Raw genomic sequence first — 18,824 nt, 5'->3', positions numbered from 1 at the left:
GATGTTGTACTCTTTGCTTTTTCGTGCTTTATGTCTTATTGCCAGGAGACTAATAAACAATCAATGGTGAACACAACAGTGTTTCGCCTAGGTTTACAACTTCGGGGGGGTGTAGCAGTCGAATGATCCAGGAGCCAGCCGACGAGGGGGTAGTGGGTTCGGCTGCCGGGGGGGTGATTTAATATTAGGCTAGTAGTTGGGAAAACGGTTCAGCCGACCGGGGGTGGGCAGCGTGTTGGTTGGCCAAACAGGGTAGTCTCTCCGGTGCTCTGTGCCCCACTGCTGCGAGCGCGTGTGGAAACATAATAACAACAACAACAACAACAAAAGTAGTTTTGTAATTTCCCCCGTTATAAAGGCAAGGGAAATGCTCCACTATATTAATTACTGACTGACAGAATTGTTCAAGTATTTCATGAGTAAAGAAACTCCCTTTACCCCAAACCACCAGGAAGTGTTGCTGTGGTCTCACTTTTAGGCGAGGAAGCCTTGATGGTTATTTTAAGAGACAGCCTCCACTTAAAACAGTCTACTGCAAGGAAAAATAAACCGACATTAGCCAGAAGCTCTCAGCAAGAACTATTCTAAGCCATTTCAATATACTGATAATTTACCTTTCAATTTAATACATAACACTCCGAATGACCTTTTCAAATAAAAAAAACTCACCTTACAATGATTTACCGAATATAAGTAGAGTAGTGTATTTTGAACTGCTTGACAATTTTAAGCAGATTGTTCTTGAGTTCATGATTGAGAAATGGCAAGATTGGCGATTCAGATGGAGGGTTCCTTTCCATTAAGGATGGAGCCAGAAACGTCACTCCTTCACAGGCCTGGCACTGCTTGAGTCCCCCTCTCTCCTTCTCTCACTAAACCGACTAAATCCAGCCATGCTCCTGTATGTGGGCAGATGGTCCTTTGATCTTTTTTCCTTAGAGATCCTGCCCTTCTGCTCAGCACCAATTGTTTCACGCTAAACACAGAGCACCCCAAAATCTCTCCCAAATCGACCACCCCCCCCCCCGCGCCGCCGTCCCCCAAGCGGTCACACCTCCCCGTGTGACCATCTCTTTTCGTCTTTCATCTTTCTCCCAGTTTTCCATCCTCATCCAACTTCGGGAGTCCTCTGTGGTTGTGTTTATGGCCAACATAAAGGAAAGAGAAAATAGCAGAGAGACATGCTATATAAAGCATCCCAATAAAACCAGTGGGTTTAGTACAGGAGAATGAATAAAAGTGTGTTTTCTGGAAAGGGTTAGCAAAATCAATTTAATTAAAAGTGGTCACTTCAGTTTTTAATCCAGAAGGCACAATGTGTAAATTAACAAGGACGAAGTGATTTCATTTGTGAAACAAAACCAGTCATCATCAGCCATCATGTTAAATAATCATTGCCAAAAGCAGAACTGGTGGTTAAAGGAATCCCCCAAAATATGATTTAGTTGTGCTAAAACCGTTGTAATACCTGGCGCTATATAAGTGAACCATGAATGTGTTTTTCCTTTTGGCATGCCACTCTAACGGATTCTGTAATTGCCAAGAGTCAGAGACTCAAAGACTGACATAAAAAAAGCAACCGGCCGCATCAACTCCTTGCAGAAAGGCAGCGAGATGGAGAGAGAATGAACTGCTACTGCACCTCCCAGGAGCCTGTTTGGATTCCTTCCACCTAATCTGTCTCTGGACGTTCATTAGGACAGGCAGTGGGACAGCGCGCGAGGGACGTTGTAACGCGACAATATGGTCTATCGACACACTGTCCCTTCTGCTGCCGGCCACTGTCCGACAGCATAAGAGAGCTGGGCCGCAGAAACACCCCGATCCTGTATAACATTTACATAGCTGCTTATACAACTGGATTCAAGTGCCATTCTCTCAGCAAGGTTTTTTTATTTTTAACTCCGCTACGTAAATCGAAATATGAAAACCAGCTGCTGCCCGAAGTCCCAACACCAATTTCATGAGGCTGATAACAAGCAACCGTAATAGTGATGTGATCCTAATATTCAATACTTATTAATTTCATAAGGATAATATGTGAGTATCGTTATTTGTGGTTTAAAAAAATAAGCAAATCCATCCCCCTTATGTAACATTGTGATTATTGTTGTGGTGCCATTTTGCTTATTGAATCGTCCTCTTTCATTTCTCATTGTGTAATTTAAATGACAATGAAGAGAAACTCATTCTTACAAAGACAATTAAATAGAACAAAGTGCACCATGCAAATAATATGTAGCTTCATTACTTTTCGCTCTACCTTATCAAGGTTTAACATAACTTGCAGCTGAGCAGTCACTGCTTTTGCATTTATACAAAGTCTATTACAAAAGGAAAAACCTAAGGTAGTGTCAAATTTCACATGAGCTCTATTCCTTCTTTCCTTGGGGGTGAATACTTTTAAGTAGAAAGACAAGTGTTGTATATCTGATCAAAGTCAAGGGGAGAGAGGCTTAATCCCTCCTCAAGTAACATTAGATTGCTGATGCTGGGGATGTAAATGAGCTCAGCTAAAGCAGTCCTAATCCTCCCCACCATCTTTTTTTCACTTTCACACTGCCACCATTTTTTTTTTTTTTAAATGCGCCGGATCCTCCTCCTCCTCCTTCTTTTTAATGCAGAACATGCTCTAATGATTTGCTAGGGAACATATTGCTCAGCAGTCAGTGCCTCTTTTAAGCCACTAAACCTTGTTGGCACACTGTATCTCAAATGCTGCCATGCATTCAATTGAAACGCTCTATGTGAATGTATGGAACTGGTACGGCATTGTACAGTGGAAGCCATTTAAAATGTTCAAGCTGCAAAGCCGTTTTTATTTTTTGGTCCGACAGCCGCTCTTTTGTGAATTACAGTAACATGCTTTGATTTATCTCATTGAAACGGCTAAGAAACCTGTTTAAGTATTTATGTACAATAATAAATTGCTCCCCACGCATTTACCCACATTTCCTGTGCAATTTAATTGGCTACAACTGTAAACACGGTAATGACTTATGAGATCACTTTTAATAAATGTTGTAGAGGAAATCCATTCCATACCTTTTTTGAGAAGAAATGTTGGTGCTTAATCAATTGCAAACAAACCAGAAAATGACTCTTTGGCTTTTTAATGCGCGCGCACGCACACACACACACACACACACGCACACACGCACACGCACACGCACACACACACACACACACAGGTAGACATCACTCCTTTATATCTTTTTATATCGGTCTCTCAGTTTTTCGCCCGGCTTATGCTGTCACCACCAAGACAATCAGAGTCTGTTATTTGACAAGGATATCAACGGCTGCTCGACCCCTGGGACCAATGTCAAAGCCACAGGTGTTTCTATTTCCACATGCGGTCGCAGGCGGATGAAGTTTGGTTCCACAGAAAATCGAGATGAGACTTGAGTACGAGGGGTCAGGCGCACGGAATCTAAAGCCGGCATTGCTGTAGTTTACTTAAGTGCCGTTTGTCTTGTTAGTTGTTGATTAAGCACACACGCGCGCAAAAGGTGAGTTAACGAGACGCAGGTGGACACAATTGGGGAGGGCAGCCGCAATCGGCACACACAGGGGAAGACATGAGGAGGGTCGTGGGACGCCTGAAGCAAGGAGACGTGGTGAGTGTGAAAGTAACACGGGAATCCAGGTGAACAAGTAACCTGACGTTATCGTGTACTTTTTCATCGGTTCCTGCATCCTATTGTGGTTTTAAAGATCTGAGGCACAAAGAAGGGCTTTCATTTTCTTTCTGTGGTGGGATAAAAACAGGTTACGTCAGTGGTATAATTTGCCACGGCGGGCTCTGTGCCCTCCAGTGGATCTAGAACATACTGCCATTCAACACGGTCTTTCTGCTCAGTCTAAATGCACCTTTTTTAGAGCCTAATTTATAATCCACAATACCGTACTGCTGTGTGTTAATGTTTGATTGATTTTCTTCTTCGCACATGCCCCTAGGCCCTACAGATGCGCTGCACATTCTTGGATCATTGTGATTGTTTTATTTGACATTTAACGATATGGAACAAGGTCTAATGTGTCTTTAAGTAGTGCATAAGCAATTCAGTTAACTTCCAACACATGCTGACTTCTGTAGAGTTAAAAGTGTTGAGTTAAAAGACTTTCATATTCAAACTCTTCATTTTTGATATTTTACAATATGGCAAATGTAGCTTATTTGATCAAGTTTTGCTTGGATATGACGGATCTACTGCCTGCTCCCTGACTGGCACTGATGCAGCTCTGGTAAAAAGCCCGTGTTCTCAGCTGAATTCATTGAAAACAATGATTACCGGGGGAGATTTTAATTTAAATGTCTGGTGTATTCCATACATGCCACACAACCAAACTGACATATCCTGAATTTTTAGGTTTATTTTAGTTTGATTTTGATATTCCTTGATCCTTCTCTTACACTTGTTTTTTGCTCTCTTTTCCTTGACGGCCACGAGGACACTTTAAGCTGCCCCTTGTCTGTCATCAACGTTAAAAAGTGATATATTTCTCTTTTGGTCAGACTTGCAGCACTTCAATATCCATTTAATTTCCCGCTATAGCCAATTACATTGCACATGTCATCATGCATTGATGGGATATGCCATTTGTCACCCAGGATAATGCGATCAATTTCAAACCAGAAACAATGACAAGACTCCAAGGGCAATGCTGTAGGTATTTAAACACATTAAGACTACATCGGTGTAGTCTGTGGATGAGTCTGCCCCTGATGTCTCTCAAAGTATCAATGCTGTCTCTGCCCTCCCTATGAAGACTTTAATCAGTTGCTATGCTACGTCTAATGTGTCAACGGACATGCATCACGTTAACTAGCACATCCTGCTCTCCCATTTTTGATCTTCTTTTGAATTCATACACCCGCTTTCCTGTTCCTTGACCAATTGTGTAACGCAGCATACAGGAATGTTCCAAGGCTGCCAGCTCTGACAGCCCTGAGTGGAGCGCTGAACCATCAAAGGTTTTAGCTGGCACAGCTGAGTGTCACATATTAGTCTTAAATGATGTGAAAACTGTGAAAGCCCTGCCATCATTAGAATTCTTTGGGGAGAAAAAAAAAAAAAAAACGGATACAGAGGTGGAGGAAAGGGTGGTGAGTAATAGCAGAAGAATCTGAGAGGGCATTGGAGGAGAGGAAAGGAGTGAGAGATGCAGCAATATAAGAAAGGGTGGGGGAGAGGGACGTGGAGTGAAAGAGAGCAAGGCACTGTTATAGTAGAGCGCATTAACATGCAACCAACGTGCTGTGCTGCCCACATTTGAGAAGAAATATACAATTTCACAGCATTACAAGCCCTGCTTATCAGTGTTTGTTTGTTTCCTGAAACACGAGGGGACTCCATGATGAATTACTAACTCTTGGATGGAAGGAGGAAGCCAGATTGGCGGAAACAGAGATGGCACGAAGGAGACATTAAGGACCCCCACTCCCCTCATAAACTGCACTGAAGGAAACTGACTGAATTAGCCCAAAATGAATTGATAAATGCCCCCGTTTGAATACTTCCAGATTACTGCCACTTTAAATGTTATATTTGATGTTTGCAGTCTCATAAATGTACTATCTTTTAGATACTGGACAGGACAACTTGTGTATGTGTGGAAAACAAATAAAAAGCTGTATCTAAATGGCCTGAGCGTTTCCAACATTAGCTTCATCGTTGGTCTGTCCCTAGGTTTGCATTCATCTGAGGGGACAGGTACAGATGTTTCATGCCTGAAGCCACTTTTTCCCTCCATGTTGACCTTTGGGTAATCCCTTTGAAATAACCCAGAGACCATGTGTCTGTTCTCCCCCCCCCCCCCCCCCCCCCCTCTTCTTTTCCTTCCTGCTCCTTTTCTCTCTGGTGACTGACAGCGGAGGATACGTGTGGCGGCACCCTGAGGGGCTCCAGTGGGCTCATTTCCAGCTTTGATATCCCCAGCAGTGAATCCGCTGGTGGCGGAGCTGGAGGACTGGGCAGCAGTGGGGAGTGTAAGTGGACCATCCTGGCAGATCCAGGGGACACCATCTCCCTGGTTTTCACTGAATTTCAGATGGAGGAGAAGTCTGATTATCTGGAAGTAGAGGGCTCTGAACCGACAACCATCTGGTGAGTTAAGGGTTCGACGAGGCACGAGGGTGTTTTGGTGCTTGTCTTTTGTAAGGTGTCTGTGTTGTGTATACGTGTTGTGTTGATACGGTGTTAGCAGAAAGGTGTAATGGTTCAAGAGAAATATCCACTAAATCCTCATGTAAATATTTTTATTGCTATAGGGATTGAGGGCCTTTTTTTTAAAATACAGATATGCAAACTTTTACAATTTTTCCCCAATTTGTTTTTGTAAATATGAATATTTTTATCGTGAAGTCATGTCAATTTGTGCAGCCTATTGTACATTGTTGGGCCTAACGGTCCCACAGCCAGACGCTGATTGGCCGTCTATTGAGGCCATCTATGCCAAGCCACAGATTATTTTTATTTTTCAATAAGCTGTAGCTTGGAATAAACAAACAATGGGATAATGATTTAATAATGTGACAAACGTTAATATTGTTTATTTCCTGATTATTTTTCAGTGATGTATAGCGACGGTACTACTGTGTATTTAATCATAACAAAAAAAGGTTTCACATCAAGAGAACAGAAGTGTGGGGTCTAGATTGACAGCAGGAAAGCTGGCTTCCGTATCTGCAGCTCTAAACTTGAGAGCGGTATCGGCTTGGAAAGACAAGGCTGTATTGCCTTAGGATTATTCCTTAATTCTTGGGATAACAAGGAGGCCTGCCTCCTGTTGTTGGAAGCAGAACAAAGGTTATGTGTGTGCGGAGCAGCAGGACCACGTCCTCACATTTTAAAAGAGAAGCCATTTAATATCAGCCACATGGGAAATTTTAGGAAAAAGCTTTGTGGCATGCAAAATGTGCTTTCAATTAATTAGGTGTGCGGGAAAATGTTTTAAGTATGTGTTGTGGTTCTAATTGAACTCCAGCAATTCAGGGTGATTCGATTTTTATTATTCAAATTTAAGTGCACTTGAAATCTTCAGTTTCGTCCAAAAATCAGCCTTCAGACACTTTGTTTTTTGTCTTTGTTCTTTCTGCATGCTTAATGTAGCAGTCCTTCCTAACATAACACAAAGACAAACTGACCCACGACCTTGAGACTAAGTTCATCCATCTCTTCCATATCGCAGGTGAATGGGACCATTTTCCAGGTTTATGTGATCCTGCTGGGCATTAATTATAGCAGACTAAAAGAAGCTCTTGTCAATCACTGAGTTACAAGCCTTGTTGTCCCTGAGAGTTGTCATCCCAAGTCAGGGGGGGGGGGGAGAGGTGGACACGGTGTCAGTGAGAGACGGAGCGAGTCAACCGGAGAGATGCTCAGAGTGTGGAATGCCTGCTAAGTTTTGGGTGTTTACGAGACTCGCGAGAATTTGACCGGGAGCTGGTATGGAATGACGAACCATCAAGAAATCCTCTTTTATGTCTGAAAGATTTAATGGTTAGTTTTATAAATACATTTGATTACTATTTAGATTTAAGTCCTCGGACCATGTTGTCAGTTGTTGTTGTTGCAGGGTGGCTGCTTATAAAACTACTTGTAATACTTTCAGGGGATACTTTATTACATCCATCTACAGCAGGGTTTTTTTTAACCGTTTTTCTTAATTAGCATATACGAAGGCCCCAGCAAGTAGAAAGAGGTCAGGTAAGCCATACTTTTTCTGGCTGTTTTATCGGGCAAATACTTAAATGGAGTCAGAACCCCAATGAGAAAAGTGACATTTTGAGCCGGGTTTTAGTCTGGAGTGCAATGGCCAGGGAGAGGATGAAAAGACAGTGTGTATTTGAGCAGGCAAGCAGCCCTTTTATATGAGGGAGTTGTTACTTATGTGTGTGATGATTGGTCACCATGCATCACTTGAATGCTTCGATAGATGTTATTGGGTGTCCCCAAGTGACAGATGCTGTCATGCTTGAGATCTTGTTTTAAACATCACAATTTTATCTGGGACTCTGTGAGCTTGAGTGCATTGGGAACAGATTTTTGGAGAGATGCATTCTTCTCGGCCAGGGAAACAAACCCTATTCAGAGTGAGCAATTCTCACATGCACATACAATTAATTTCTCTCGCTACCTCTCTTCAGGTGTCTCTGGCAGTGTACGAGACCACTGGACAGCTTAACTTGCCAGTGTTGTAACATTAAACACCAGCTGCAGGCAGAGACAAGTGAGCAATGTAGCCTTTGGGTTGAGAGCTGCTTAATGGTGGTTGACCGCTTAAAACCTCAGCCAGATTTAACCTTGCATCTTAACTGGAGATAGCAATATATTCAGTTAATAATCAATTGATACATCCAGTATTTATTGAATATATGTAATTACTGAACATATTTAAATTTGCATTTAAGTCTGGTATATGTAATAATTTAACAAGGTTTTTTTCCTGGTAATGTCCTGAAAGTATCACCAATACTAAATAACTATTTGTGATAGTTAAAAGTACACACGATAGGGCCAGAAATGTTTTTCCGACTGCTCTTGGCAGCTTTTATCCTTTTATCTGTTTTGAAATGTATTTCAGAGCTCTGCAAATCAGTTTATTGATCTTAATTGGCTTCCACACTGTGGAAGATTGAGATGTGGCTACACATCACCCACAGTAAAAAAGACAAAAACAAATCTATCTTTTGACAAAACCAACATTGGAATCTGACTCGGCCTATAAAAACAGTTTTGTTTTCTTCTGACCTTTTTTAATTGTAAAGCCCTGTTTACAAAGGGGCAAGAACAACAATGTGTAGGTTACACGTCATTCATTTCAAATATGGGTAGAGAACATGGAACCTGCAAGGCTTTGCGCTTGCATGTAAACTTCTGGCTTGTATGCAACCAAATTTGTCTTTTTCTTTTATATTTTTTCACTCTATGCATATCATTGCCCTTATTTCCTACCTTCCAAGCTTCTAGTTTCTTTGCAGATTTATTTTGATTGCATACTGTCACCTTGCTCTGCTGGTTACTCTTACTGACTCCAGGGGAGCTTTTGCAGAGCGATCTGGCATTAGCGGTTTGTTTACTTAATACCAACTACCCAGTTCTGTTAAGGGTGGCTAAATGTCGCCAGAGGAAGGATACCATATTCAATCATTTCCCTGCAGATAAATAGTGTATTAAATTCATTCATTGATCTTCCCAGGCAAAATATAACCAGTATTTAACTGGTTTTAACTGTAAAAGTGCAACTCCTGAGAAGTCTATCAAAGAAAGCAAAGAATAATCAGTTTTTAAGGTCAAGGCTCTTTTCCATGTTTTGTCTGACTCTAGCCGATGAGCTGTTTGTTATATTTACCTCTGCTGGTCTTACATTTGTAACTGCTCTGCTCTTCTGACTGCAGCATCCATGCAACTTCTAGATGGGTCAAGCTTAGTTGTCACTATCCATGTTCTTTTCGATCAGACTTCCAGTAGAAGTCTTTAATAATCTTGTCCATATACTGTATCTGTGTCATTAGCATTTTATCACGACTCCATGAAAGAACGAGTCAACCTCTGTGGAGAAATCAATTACCCTTTTAACTCATCGGTAGCTGCCGTCATCTCACTTTGTGATGGATAATTTGGATTAACATGATGAACATCATTTATTTTGCTGACTAATTCAAAATAAAACACAAAACAGCCTTACATCTGTCAGACAGATCGTACTTTCCCACTTAAGTAATACAATTCAAATTTAAACCACAGGATCTAGTGGTGCCATCAAAATAAGTAAAAATGAAATGTCAGGTTGACTTGGTAATGCATTGTCCTATATCTGCAATGGCCACCTGGGGGGGCATTCAGCCGCTCCCCTTTGTGTTTTCCCTCATCACTCTGTCATTGCCACATTTATTTCTCTTTTTTTTTTTTTTTCTCTGTCTGTGCATCTGGTTGCTCTGCAGTGAATGCAAAAGAAATGACAGAAAAACAAATCTTGAATACAAATAAATCTTTACAAACCACAAAAAAGATGTGCACACAAACCAAAAATAACAACATAACATTTGTTTTACCATTTAGCCAATTCGGAAACAAAGGGTTAAATCGGCCATGCTTTAAAAAAAAAGAAGAACATCTCCCAAGGCTCTGTTTGATAGCTACAATGGCTTTAGGTGCTATTGACTCTGATGTGACAATATGTGGTATCGGATTGCTAGACAATATAAAAAAGCCAGAGCTGGTCACCCCGACAAATGAGAATGACCCTAGGAGCTTTAAATCTTCCCAATTATAGAGGGTCCCTCATGCTGCAGCCATGAGCCGCTTAACATCTAAAACACCAAGACAAATGGAACAAAGACTTGAGTCGAGAAAACATGGCTGTACATGTTGTAGGTAAAACACGTGTCTAGAACTGCATGAGCCAAATTAGGACTTGAAGTTGAGAATTTTTTTGTCCTACTAGGTTTTTAGAGGTACGCTTCGTTTTTAAGGTCTCTTTTGTATTCAGGCCTGACGATATCTTTTCTCTAATCTAAAATGTGTCATTTTCGATTTGTCTCCATCACTTTTGACAATTTTTTGATGGTAAATATGGCACCAGAAAACAATGACAAGGAAGCTTTGTTGTCAAATTAGTTAAAATGGATATTGTTATGTAATATTTAATTCATTTGTGACTCTTTACACTCAGGATAACTGGAATGAATATTCCGGCACCCATCATCAGCAACAAAAACTGGCTGCGGCTGCATTTTGTGACTGAGAGCAACCACCGCCACAAAGGCTTCAGGGCCCAGTATCAAGGTAAGACATGATTACTTCATTTGCACATTGAAATAGTGGGACCCCTACTTGAATGAAAAGGGATCCTCGTAAGATAAACATACTGCAATTACAACACTGTTTTTGATCTTTGTTAACTGAATATTAAACAGTTTGATTAATAACCCCTCTGTAGAGGCCATTAGGTCTTTCTGCTTCAAACCACTGACTTCAAAGAGCCTTTTTAATCAAAAAGTGTAAGACAGATACTGCATATACTTTCCTCTTATAAAAACTCAGCTCCGTCAGCTCAATAATCCATTACCCTGACATTGTTCTATGGCGTGACTTTAAAGTCACAGTATGTGCTGCATAAACAATACCCCACAGACTTAAAGCCTGGTCCCAAGCCAGAAATGAAACCTGCAACTTCACCATAAACCGCTCAATGGAAACACTCACTAACATGCGTGTGTGGCAGCTCTTTGTAAATAAAGGCATGATGTGAATTGCATGACGAATCCCATTTCTCCTCTAATGCCATGTGTTATTGTGCCGTGTTTAAGCAAAGACACAGTATTCTTATTGAGCATTGTTTTTTTGTTTTGTTTTTTTAACCATTTGACCTCCAAGCTCTAAGAAGAGAGGCATCGTCTCAATGCTTTCAAATTCAAATGACCTTTTTTGTGTGATACATCATTCATTGCTTTTGGCTGTTCTGTTGACACTTGATGACCACTTGCATCACATGCCTTTTGTGTGTGGTCGGCTTTAATTTGTCTTAAAATGTAGCATTGCCGTCCTTGTGCTGCTGTCGATACCACCTAGTACCCCCCCACCCCCCCTCTAATTTAGATTTGAAAGGATGGACTGGACTGGACAACCCTCAGGAATCCATCAGAGCTGTTTGACATATTTATTTAACAAAAGGATGCACTGCACAGCAGCAATTACATTTTTCATTTTAGTCAAGTATTATCCAGAGAATGAAACACTTGAACCGAAACGTCTCACATCTAATTCTGTCACTTCTTTCACCTGATTTAACTCTTTTCTATTGCTCTCAACCAGTGAAAAGCTCTGGAGAGCTTAAATCCAGAGGGGTAAAATTATTACCAGGAAAGGACAACACTAACAAACTGTCTTTGAGTAAGTCTTTAATTTTTCTTATGCAACTGTTTTTGTTGTTTGGATTTTTTGTTTATGTAGTTTTTGAGTTCTGAGTCTTTGTTTCCTTGTTGTCTTTTTTTCTGCATCGTTTGCTGACTGAATTAAGCTACAGCACCAGATTTAGCGGAAGTCTTTTTCTTTCTGATGCCCTGTTTTCCTTGCTGTCCCAGGCTTCATGTCCTGCCTAGTCGTGCATGTTTCAGCAAAATTTGATCAGATAGTCGGCCAAAAAACCCTCATTCTGTCCATTTAGCAGTACATGAGATCGACTAGTGTTCATGCACTTTGTGATCTACGCACGCACAGCAGTAGTCAAGGTCGAGTGACCACTTACTTGTCAGATGATTTGTGTACACTTCAGACCAAAATGAATGCATTGTAATTGCTTGCGGAACTTTGTCATTAACGTAAATCTGCAACGCAATCCCCTCTAACTCCACAGTGTGCTAAACACTTCAATGATAACGGGTTGTAATCTTTATTGCCTTATGTCATTGATTTGGCATTGCACGGAGACATGAATAATGTAGAAAGCTATAATCTTTTCTACAAGGCAACACTGTATATCATTTAAAAGACTATGAAAATGAGCCTCATATAACTTGTGGATTCGTTACATATAATTAAACTCATAACTGTATAACCACAAATGATTAACTTCAAAGCTGATGAACAACCTAAATGAAGTCATAGAAATATATGCAAAAATAGAAAAGGGGGAATGATGTCTTATTGCCAAAAGTTCAACAAACCTTGATGGAGGATTAGTCTTTGACTAATAATCAGATCAAAGTCACATTACCTCCCTGCATTTGCTCCATAGTAAAGGACTTGCTCTATATCGAAGCCCATCTGCAGGGCTTTATCTAGTGGCCTTAAACTTATTATTATGTATAGTCTCACTGAGTGATTATTGTATAGTGGATAGTTGAAGGTTATTTAATCCTCTTAGTCCCTGTTGGGCCCAGATATTATTTCCTTGTACTTAGTCTAGCTCAGGTAAGAGAATTCCATTTACCCTTGGCAGTCTGTGTGTGTGTGTGTGTGTGTGTGTGTGTGTGTGTGTGTGTGTGTGTGTGGAGAGACACACATTGCTGCCAACTAACTGGCAGTTTAAAGTCTCTGACATTGAGACATTACTTTGATTCAGCCGACTAACTATCTCAGCTATTGTTACAGTCTCCACCTTCCTACGCTTGTATTTTGTGTGTATTTGTCAAAAATGCACAATGAACACAGATTAGCAAACATTGGAATTGTATTTCTATCTAGTGTGATGCTATTGTTGTGAATTATTTAGGCAAAAATCATGACTCATTAGTGAATATCACTGACATTTTATATTCAATTTTAATGCAATTTTGCAGTGGACGCTGAGATGGTGGTAGGCCGCCATGAATGTGTCTATGGGAAACCTTGACATGATTCCTGGAACCAAATTTTGCTTTCAAACATAACCACGCAACAGTCAAACAGACGGTTCTGTACTATTGAAATGCTTCGCTCTGCAGTAGGGTTTTCATGAATGTATGGAGCGTTTCGAATCAAAGTATTTCCCTTAAAGAGCTCTTGGTTCTTCTCTTTTTCTCTCAGTGAATGAGGGAGGAATCAAACAGGTGTCTAATTACTGTCCTGACCCAGGGGAGCCGGAGAATGGCAAACGGACCGGCTCCAACTTCAGGTGAGTTGGTGCTGAAGCCTTGGCGCTCAGAGGTCAACAAGTTCAGTGTTGATCCAGTTGGACAATAAGATTCAGTCACAGTTATGTGTACTCGCAGGTCCCTGCATGCCTGAGTGTGTGTTTCCTTGTAGGAAGTTGTTTCTTAAGATTACTCTCCGCTTGAGTCTATTAACTTGCAATGTAATTCATCTTCTAGCTCATATATAATAACATAATTGGTGTTTATTGGTTTAGATGCAAAAGACTTGCACTGCTTTAAAGGGTGTCACCGTTTATCATTTGAAACGGGACATTGGTGATTGAAGTATGCAGAATGAGGACAATTATTTAATTGATATGTTGTGTGTCTACTAAATTTAACATGTTGATTTACATTGCAATCTATGCATTTTTCAAGAATTGGCTGCTTTTTCAGGCGTTAATAGTGTTTGTTATCTTCTTAGCATCGGCGCCACTGCTCAATTTACCTGTGATGAAGACCATGTGCTGCAGGGTTCCAAAACGATTACCTGCCAGCGCGTAGCAGAGGTATTTGCTGCTTGGAGCGACCACAGGCCCGTCTGCAAGGGTGAGCGAGGCTCCTGAAGAGCTAATAAAACTGTTTGATTAAGGCAGTGCCTCTGGATGTAGGCTCCATGCAGATAAAGGAAAGTTCATTTTTGTTAATTATGTATGAGAGCCCCTGCTGCATGCAGCACTCTACATTTCCATTCCAAAATACTTTTCTTTGTGTATGAATAACTGGAGCACCTTTTTAGAATTTGATTAATGAAAGTGCATCTAATAGCCCTTGTATCAACAATATATTACCTTTTGTGTCACATTAAAATGCAGGAGTTATTACTCTGTCTATGGATAATATGTATTGAGAACAGTCTATATTGTTTAATATACTGTATTTATTTTCTGTCTTCATGTGTCTATTGCAGTAAAAACCTGTGGGTCGAATCTACAAGGACCCTCTGGGACTTTTACGTCCCCTAACTTCCCCATCCAGTATGAGAGTAACTCCCAGTGCGTGTGGATCATTGCAGCCAGCGATTCAAACAAGGTACAACAGTACATTCTGGGTTCTTCTTTGACTTTGTATCCTTCTTGCACTTGCCACATTTCTACTGAAAACCCACTGCTGTATTGTCATGACCATTATTTTTGCCCCCCCCCCACATTCAACGTCCAACTCGTGCATTGTATTGTACTTTTTACTGCACGAATAAATCCGTTACCTTTTAAGAGAGAAATAGCAGACACTGTAGATATAGATCATGGGTCTTATCGAAGGTGGTCAAGATAATGATCTGACATGAGAGAAAAAGATTAGCTGCAATACTGTTAGGTTAGGATTACTTTGCTACCAATTGTGAAATGTAGTTTGGGGCATTGTCTTTGCACTCTAAGGTACGGTGTGTGTGTGTGTGTGTGTATATATGTATTTATATTTATCATTTTCTCATTCATTTTTTGATGGAATCCCAGGTGGAAGTTATGATAGTTTTCAGGATCAGTAACATGGTCTAATCATATATTTGTGTTTCTCATAAACAAGTATAGGAGTCCTTCGTTGGTCATTACAGGAAACACAAATATACTTTTTTCTGTGTTCCATCCATTAAGTTAATTCTCATCTTTTTACATTTGAGAACTCCCTCCTACACGTGGTGCAGAGTGTCTGTCCGGACACAACCCAATGAAATACGCATTCATGCATTCCATTCCTCTTTCCAAGGGCTTTCCAAGGTGGGAAAAGGTTATGTTGAATATGTATGCCTCTTCACTTTCAATTTACTGTCACTGTCCCTCATTATTGTACATAGTAGTGGGTTGCATTTCAGTTTACATTAGACTTGGCTGTTGGTAGTTGAGAAATCTTCTTTATTTTTATACAAGAATGAGATCAGCTTTTCCCCAGTGGGAGGAGGTCAACGCTGTTTTCCTAATGGTCATTACTGCGCTATTACAGTCAATCAAATCTGGCTCTCTGTTGGTTCCGGTGAGATTTATACACAAGGGTGTCAACTATATGCTATCCAGATAATAAACAATAACCAAACAACACTCACTCACAACGCTCTAAAATTGGCAAGTGCCGTACATTTGTGCCGCTTTTCACTCTCCTGGGCACACGAGCCATTGACTCGACACTGAAACCATTAGTGTTATTGTGGTAATTATGCTTATGCGTGCATTTGATACACAAATACTACATTGTCCTCCCAAATGCCTGCGAAAGGGAGGGTTAGCAAGCAGCCATCCAATGTTTGGCATCATGTCATCCCAGCCAAATTTCTTTTGTCAATAATCCATGTCGGCCAAGTTTTGGTTGAGATAGTGTGGCTTTATTGTGTCATATTTCTGCAGAGGACTCTTTATACGTAATTATGATCAATGTAAGCAGCTGCTGCAAGTTTGATCAGGGAAGATGTCATCTTTTGTAATGTTATGTTCATTTAAGAAAAATAAATAAATAAATAAAATTGTCATCTGTTAAGAAAAATAAAAAAATAATAAACAGTATTGGCCAAAACACATTTTAGGGGTTGACAGGCAATTACACATTTTTGGTTGATTGTTTTTCAGTATTTGATTTGTGCGAATGTAAATAGATGTTGCTGTCACCTTCTATCTTGCTTTGAAGAATGTTTGGGGTGTCCTTTTCTTTTGAGGCATTACATCGACTTTTCTTTAGGGAGGCTTGCCTGCGTCAGTTCAGCTGTCTGTTGAACGCTGGAATTGAGTAACCGTGTTATGAGCTTCATATAAATAAGTCAGGGGGTGATATTTGGTGACAAACGTATAAATGAATACCAACAAGAAGACTCTCAGAACAGCAATGTTAGTCGGTGGAGCTGTTGGTGGGTACAGAATTGTCTGCGGGGCAGGTGGCGCTTTCAGACTAAAAGTTTGTATTTGAAAAATGTCGCTCACTAACGAATTGTTTAACTAGTCAACATATTTACATTATCTATTGACACACAATATGGGAAGACCGACGTCTCAATCGTCTGTATGAAACACTATTAACGCACTCTGTTGCATGCAAACACCTATTGCATCTCTTTACAGGTTATTCAGATCAACTTCGAAGAGTTCGACCTAGAAATTGGGTACGATTCGCTAACAATTGGAGATGGAGGGGAAGTAGGGGACTCTAAAACAATAATACAAGTGTAAGTACCCCATAAAATACGTATTTTGTACTATTGTATTGCTCAGTGCTGGCTGCTTTTGTTTAGATAATATTGCAAAACTATGATATGCAGAAAAGCCTCTGAGTGAATATGACATTTCAGTGATGGTTTGGTTTGTATGACCTACAATCACACAAAAAAATGCATGTTTCTTTAACACATCTTACTTTCTTTTGTTTATTGAGGGCAGAGATTAAAGAGTCTGTTCTAAAACCACAGTGACTTCTTTTTGTGTCCCTGTCTGCAGGCTGACTGGGAGCTTTGTTCCAGACCTGATTGTCAGCATGTCTCATCAAATGTGGCTTCATCTCCAGTCTGATGAGAGTGTGGGCTCGATCGGCTTCAAGATCAACTACAAAGGTCCACAGACTTAAGTGCTGATATCATTTCTCACGCTGTATTCAGGCCTCTTTCGGTAAAACGAGTCAAGTCGTCCTTCTTTTCATCCGTCGGCCAGTCTCCCAATTGCCCTTTCTATCGCTTTCTAAAGAAACTTTCTTACCTGGGCTATGAGACTGGTCATGTGGACCTTTTATAGATACGTGTTGGCAGAAAAAAAGTGCCTCAAAGTACTTTGCTTGACGTAGTCATCTACTTTTCCCCCTTTTCTCTCTTTTCATTCTTCATTCCTCTTCTCCAACTCTCACCCACAGAAATTGACAAAGAGAGTTGTGGTGACCCTGGTACACCTCTGTACGGGTACCAAGAGGGCAGTGGCTTTCTCAATGGAAATGTTCTGCGCTTTGAATGCCAGTTCGGATTCGAGCTCATCGGAGAGAGGATGATAACCTGCCAGAACAACAATCAGTGGTCGGCTAATATCCCAATCTGCATATGTGAGTGCATAGTGTTTCTATGACAGCAAATTAAGCAATTACTTATGCATTGGAAAGTTCATAATGACACTAAGCTATTGGTGGATTAATTACATGGTTGTTTAAATAACCAAGGTGTGTGTGTGTGTGTGTGTGTGTGTGTGTGTGTGTGTGTGTGTGTGTGTGTGTGTGTGTGTGTGTGTGTGTGTGTGTGTGTGTGTGTGTGTGTGTGTGTGTGTGTGTGTGTGTGTGTGTGTGTGTGTGTGTGTGTGTGAGGGAAAAAAATGGGGTACATGCCGTTATGCTGCACAACATTTTGTACATGATACTTTTTAAAGAAAAGCTATACCCTTCCTGTGAGTTTAACTTAACCAAAATCCACAACAGAAATCTAGTTCCATTGGGACAAAGTGCATTATTTATTTGCGCTTATATTGCTGAATGTCTTTGTACACAAACTACTCTGTTCAGTTTCCCTTACAGTTTTCTTTTTCTCCAACTGCTCAGCACCCATGGGAGCGATGCTGTCTCCTGATTGCTGAGCTAGTTATATAGGATGGTCATTGTTCTATACTGGTGTTTGTGCTCGCTCCCCATCGTGGCACAGTAGAAATTGGCATGGGACCAGTGAGAGTTTCAGTCAAACAAATGGCTTTGCTGGGATAGAAAAGTTCTACAAGCATTACTAATATATTTCTTCCCATTTATCACACAGTCCCCTGTTTCTCCAACTTCACCGCTCCCATGGGGACGGTGTTGTCTCCTGACTACCCAGAGGGCTATGGAAACAACCTTAACTGCGTGTGGCTCATTATCTCCGAGCCTGGCTCCAGAATCCACTTGGCCTTCAATGACTTTGACCTGGAGCCCCCCTATGACTTCCTCACCATCAAAGACGGGGATCAGTCAGGAGCCACCGTACTAGGACGCTTCTCAGGGGCCGAAGTTCCTTCCCACCTGACGTCCAACAGCAATGTATTGCAGCTGGAGTTTCAGGCTGATCACTCCATGTCTGGACGAGGGTTCAACATCACTTATAGCAGTAAGGGAATGTTTGAGTAATATGGTTGAAGTAATCATAGCATGGTAAATCATTTATAACCAATAATTGCTTCTTCTAGCTTTCTGTTATGGTTATGAATTAGTGGAAATGTGTCTTTGCCAGTGTCCGACTTTCCATTTTTTTGCTTTTGAAAAATGTCATAATAACTTCGCAAAG

The 18,824-nt window shown here is 40.7% G+C and overlaps 1 protein-coding gene across 2 annotated transcripts in view; it reads left to right on the top strand.

The window, feature by feature from the left end:
• LOC119197121 (CUB and sushi domain-containing protein 3-like) overlaps nucleotides 1-18,824 on the top strand; it is a 157,057-nt gene that overhangs the window by 30,422 nt on the left and 107,811 nt on the right. For both annotated transcript variants that reach the window (XM_062565524.1, XM_037453152.2), the window contains exons 5-14: nucleotides 5,876-6,110; nucleotides 10,681-10,793; nucleotides 11,823-11,900; nucleotides 13,515-13,602; nucleotides 14,046-14,170; nucleotides 14,532-14,653; nucleotides 16,666-16,769; nucleotides 17,038-17,150; nucleotides 17,444-17,626; nucleotides 18,321-18,647. In XM_062565524.1, coding sequence (XP_062421508.1) covers nucleotides 5,876-6,110; nucleotides 10,681-10,793; nucleotides 11,823-11,900; nucleotides 13,515-13,602; nucleotides 14,046-14,170; nucleotides 14,532-14,653; nucleotides 16,666-16,769; nucleotides 17,038-17,150; nucleotides 17,444-17,626; nucleotides 18,321-18,647 — 1,488 coding nt within the window. The remainder of the gene's footprint in view (nucleotides 1-5,875; nucleotides 6,111-10,680; nucleotides 10,794-11,822; nucleotides 11,901-13,514; nucleotides 13,603-14,045; nucleotides 14,171-14,531; nucleotides 14,654-16,665; nucleotides 16,770-17,037; nucleotides 17,151-17,443; nucleotides 17,627-18,320; nucleotides 18,648-18,824) is intronic.

This window comes from Pungitius pungitius, chromosome 11 (genome assembly GCF_949316345.1).
Source record: "Pungitius pungitius chromosome 11, fPunPun2.1, whole genome shotgun sequence".
In the NCBI taxonomy this organism is placed as follows: Eukaryota; Metazoa; Chordata; class Actinopteri; order Perciformes; family Gasterosteidae; genus Pungitius; species Pungitius pungitius.
The sequence above is the reverse complement of the archived record's forward strand: the minus strand, read 5'-3'. Positions and strand labels throughout refer to the sequence as shown.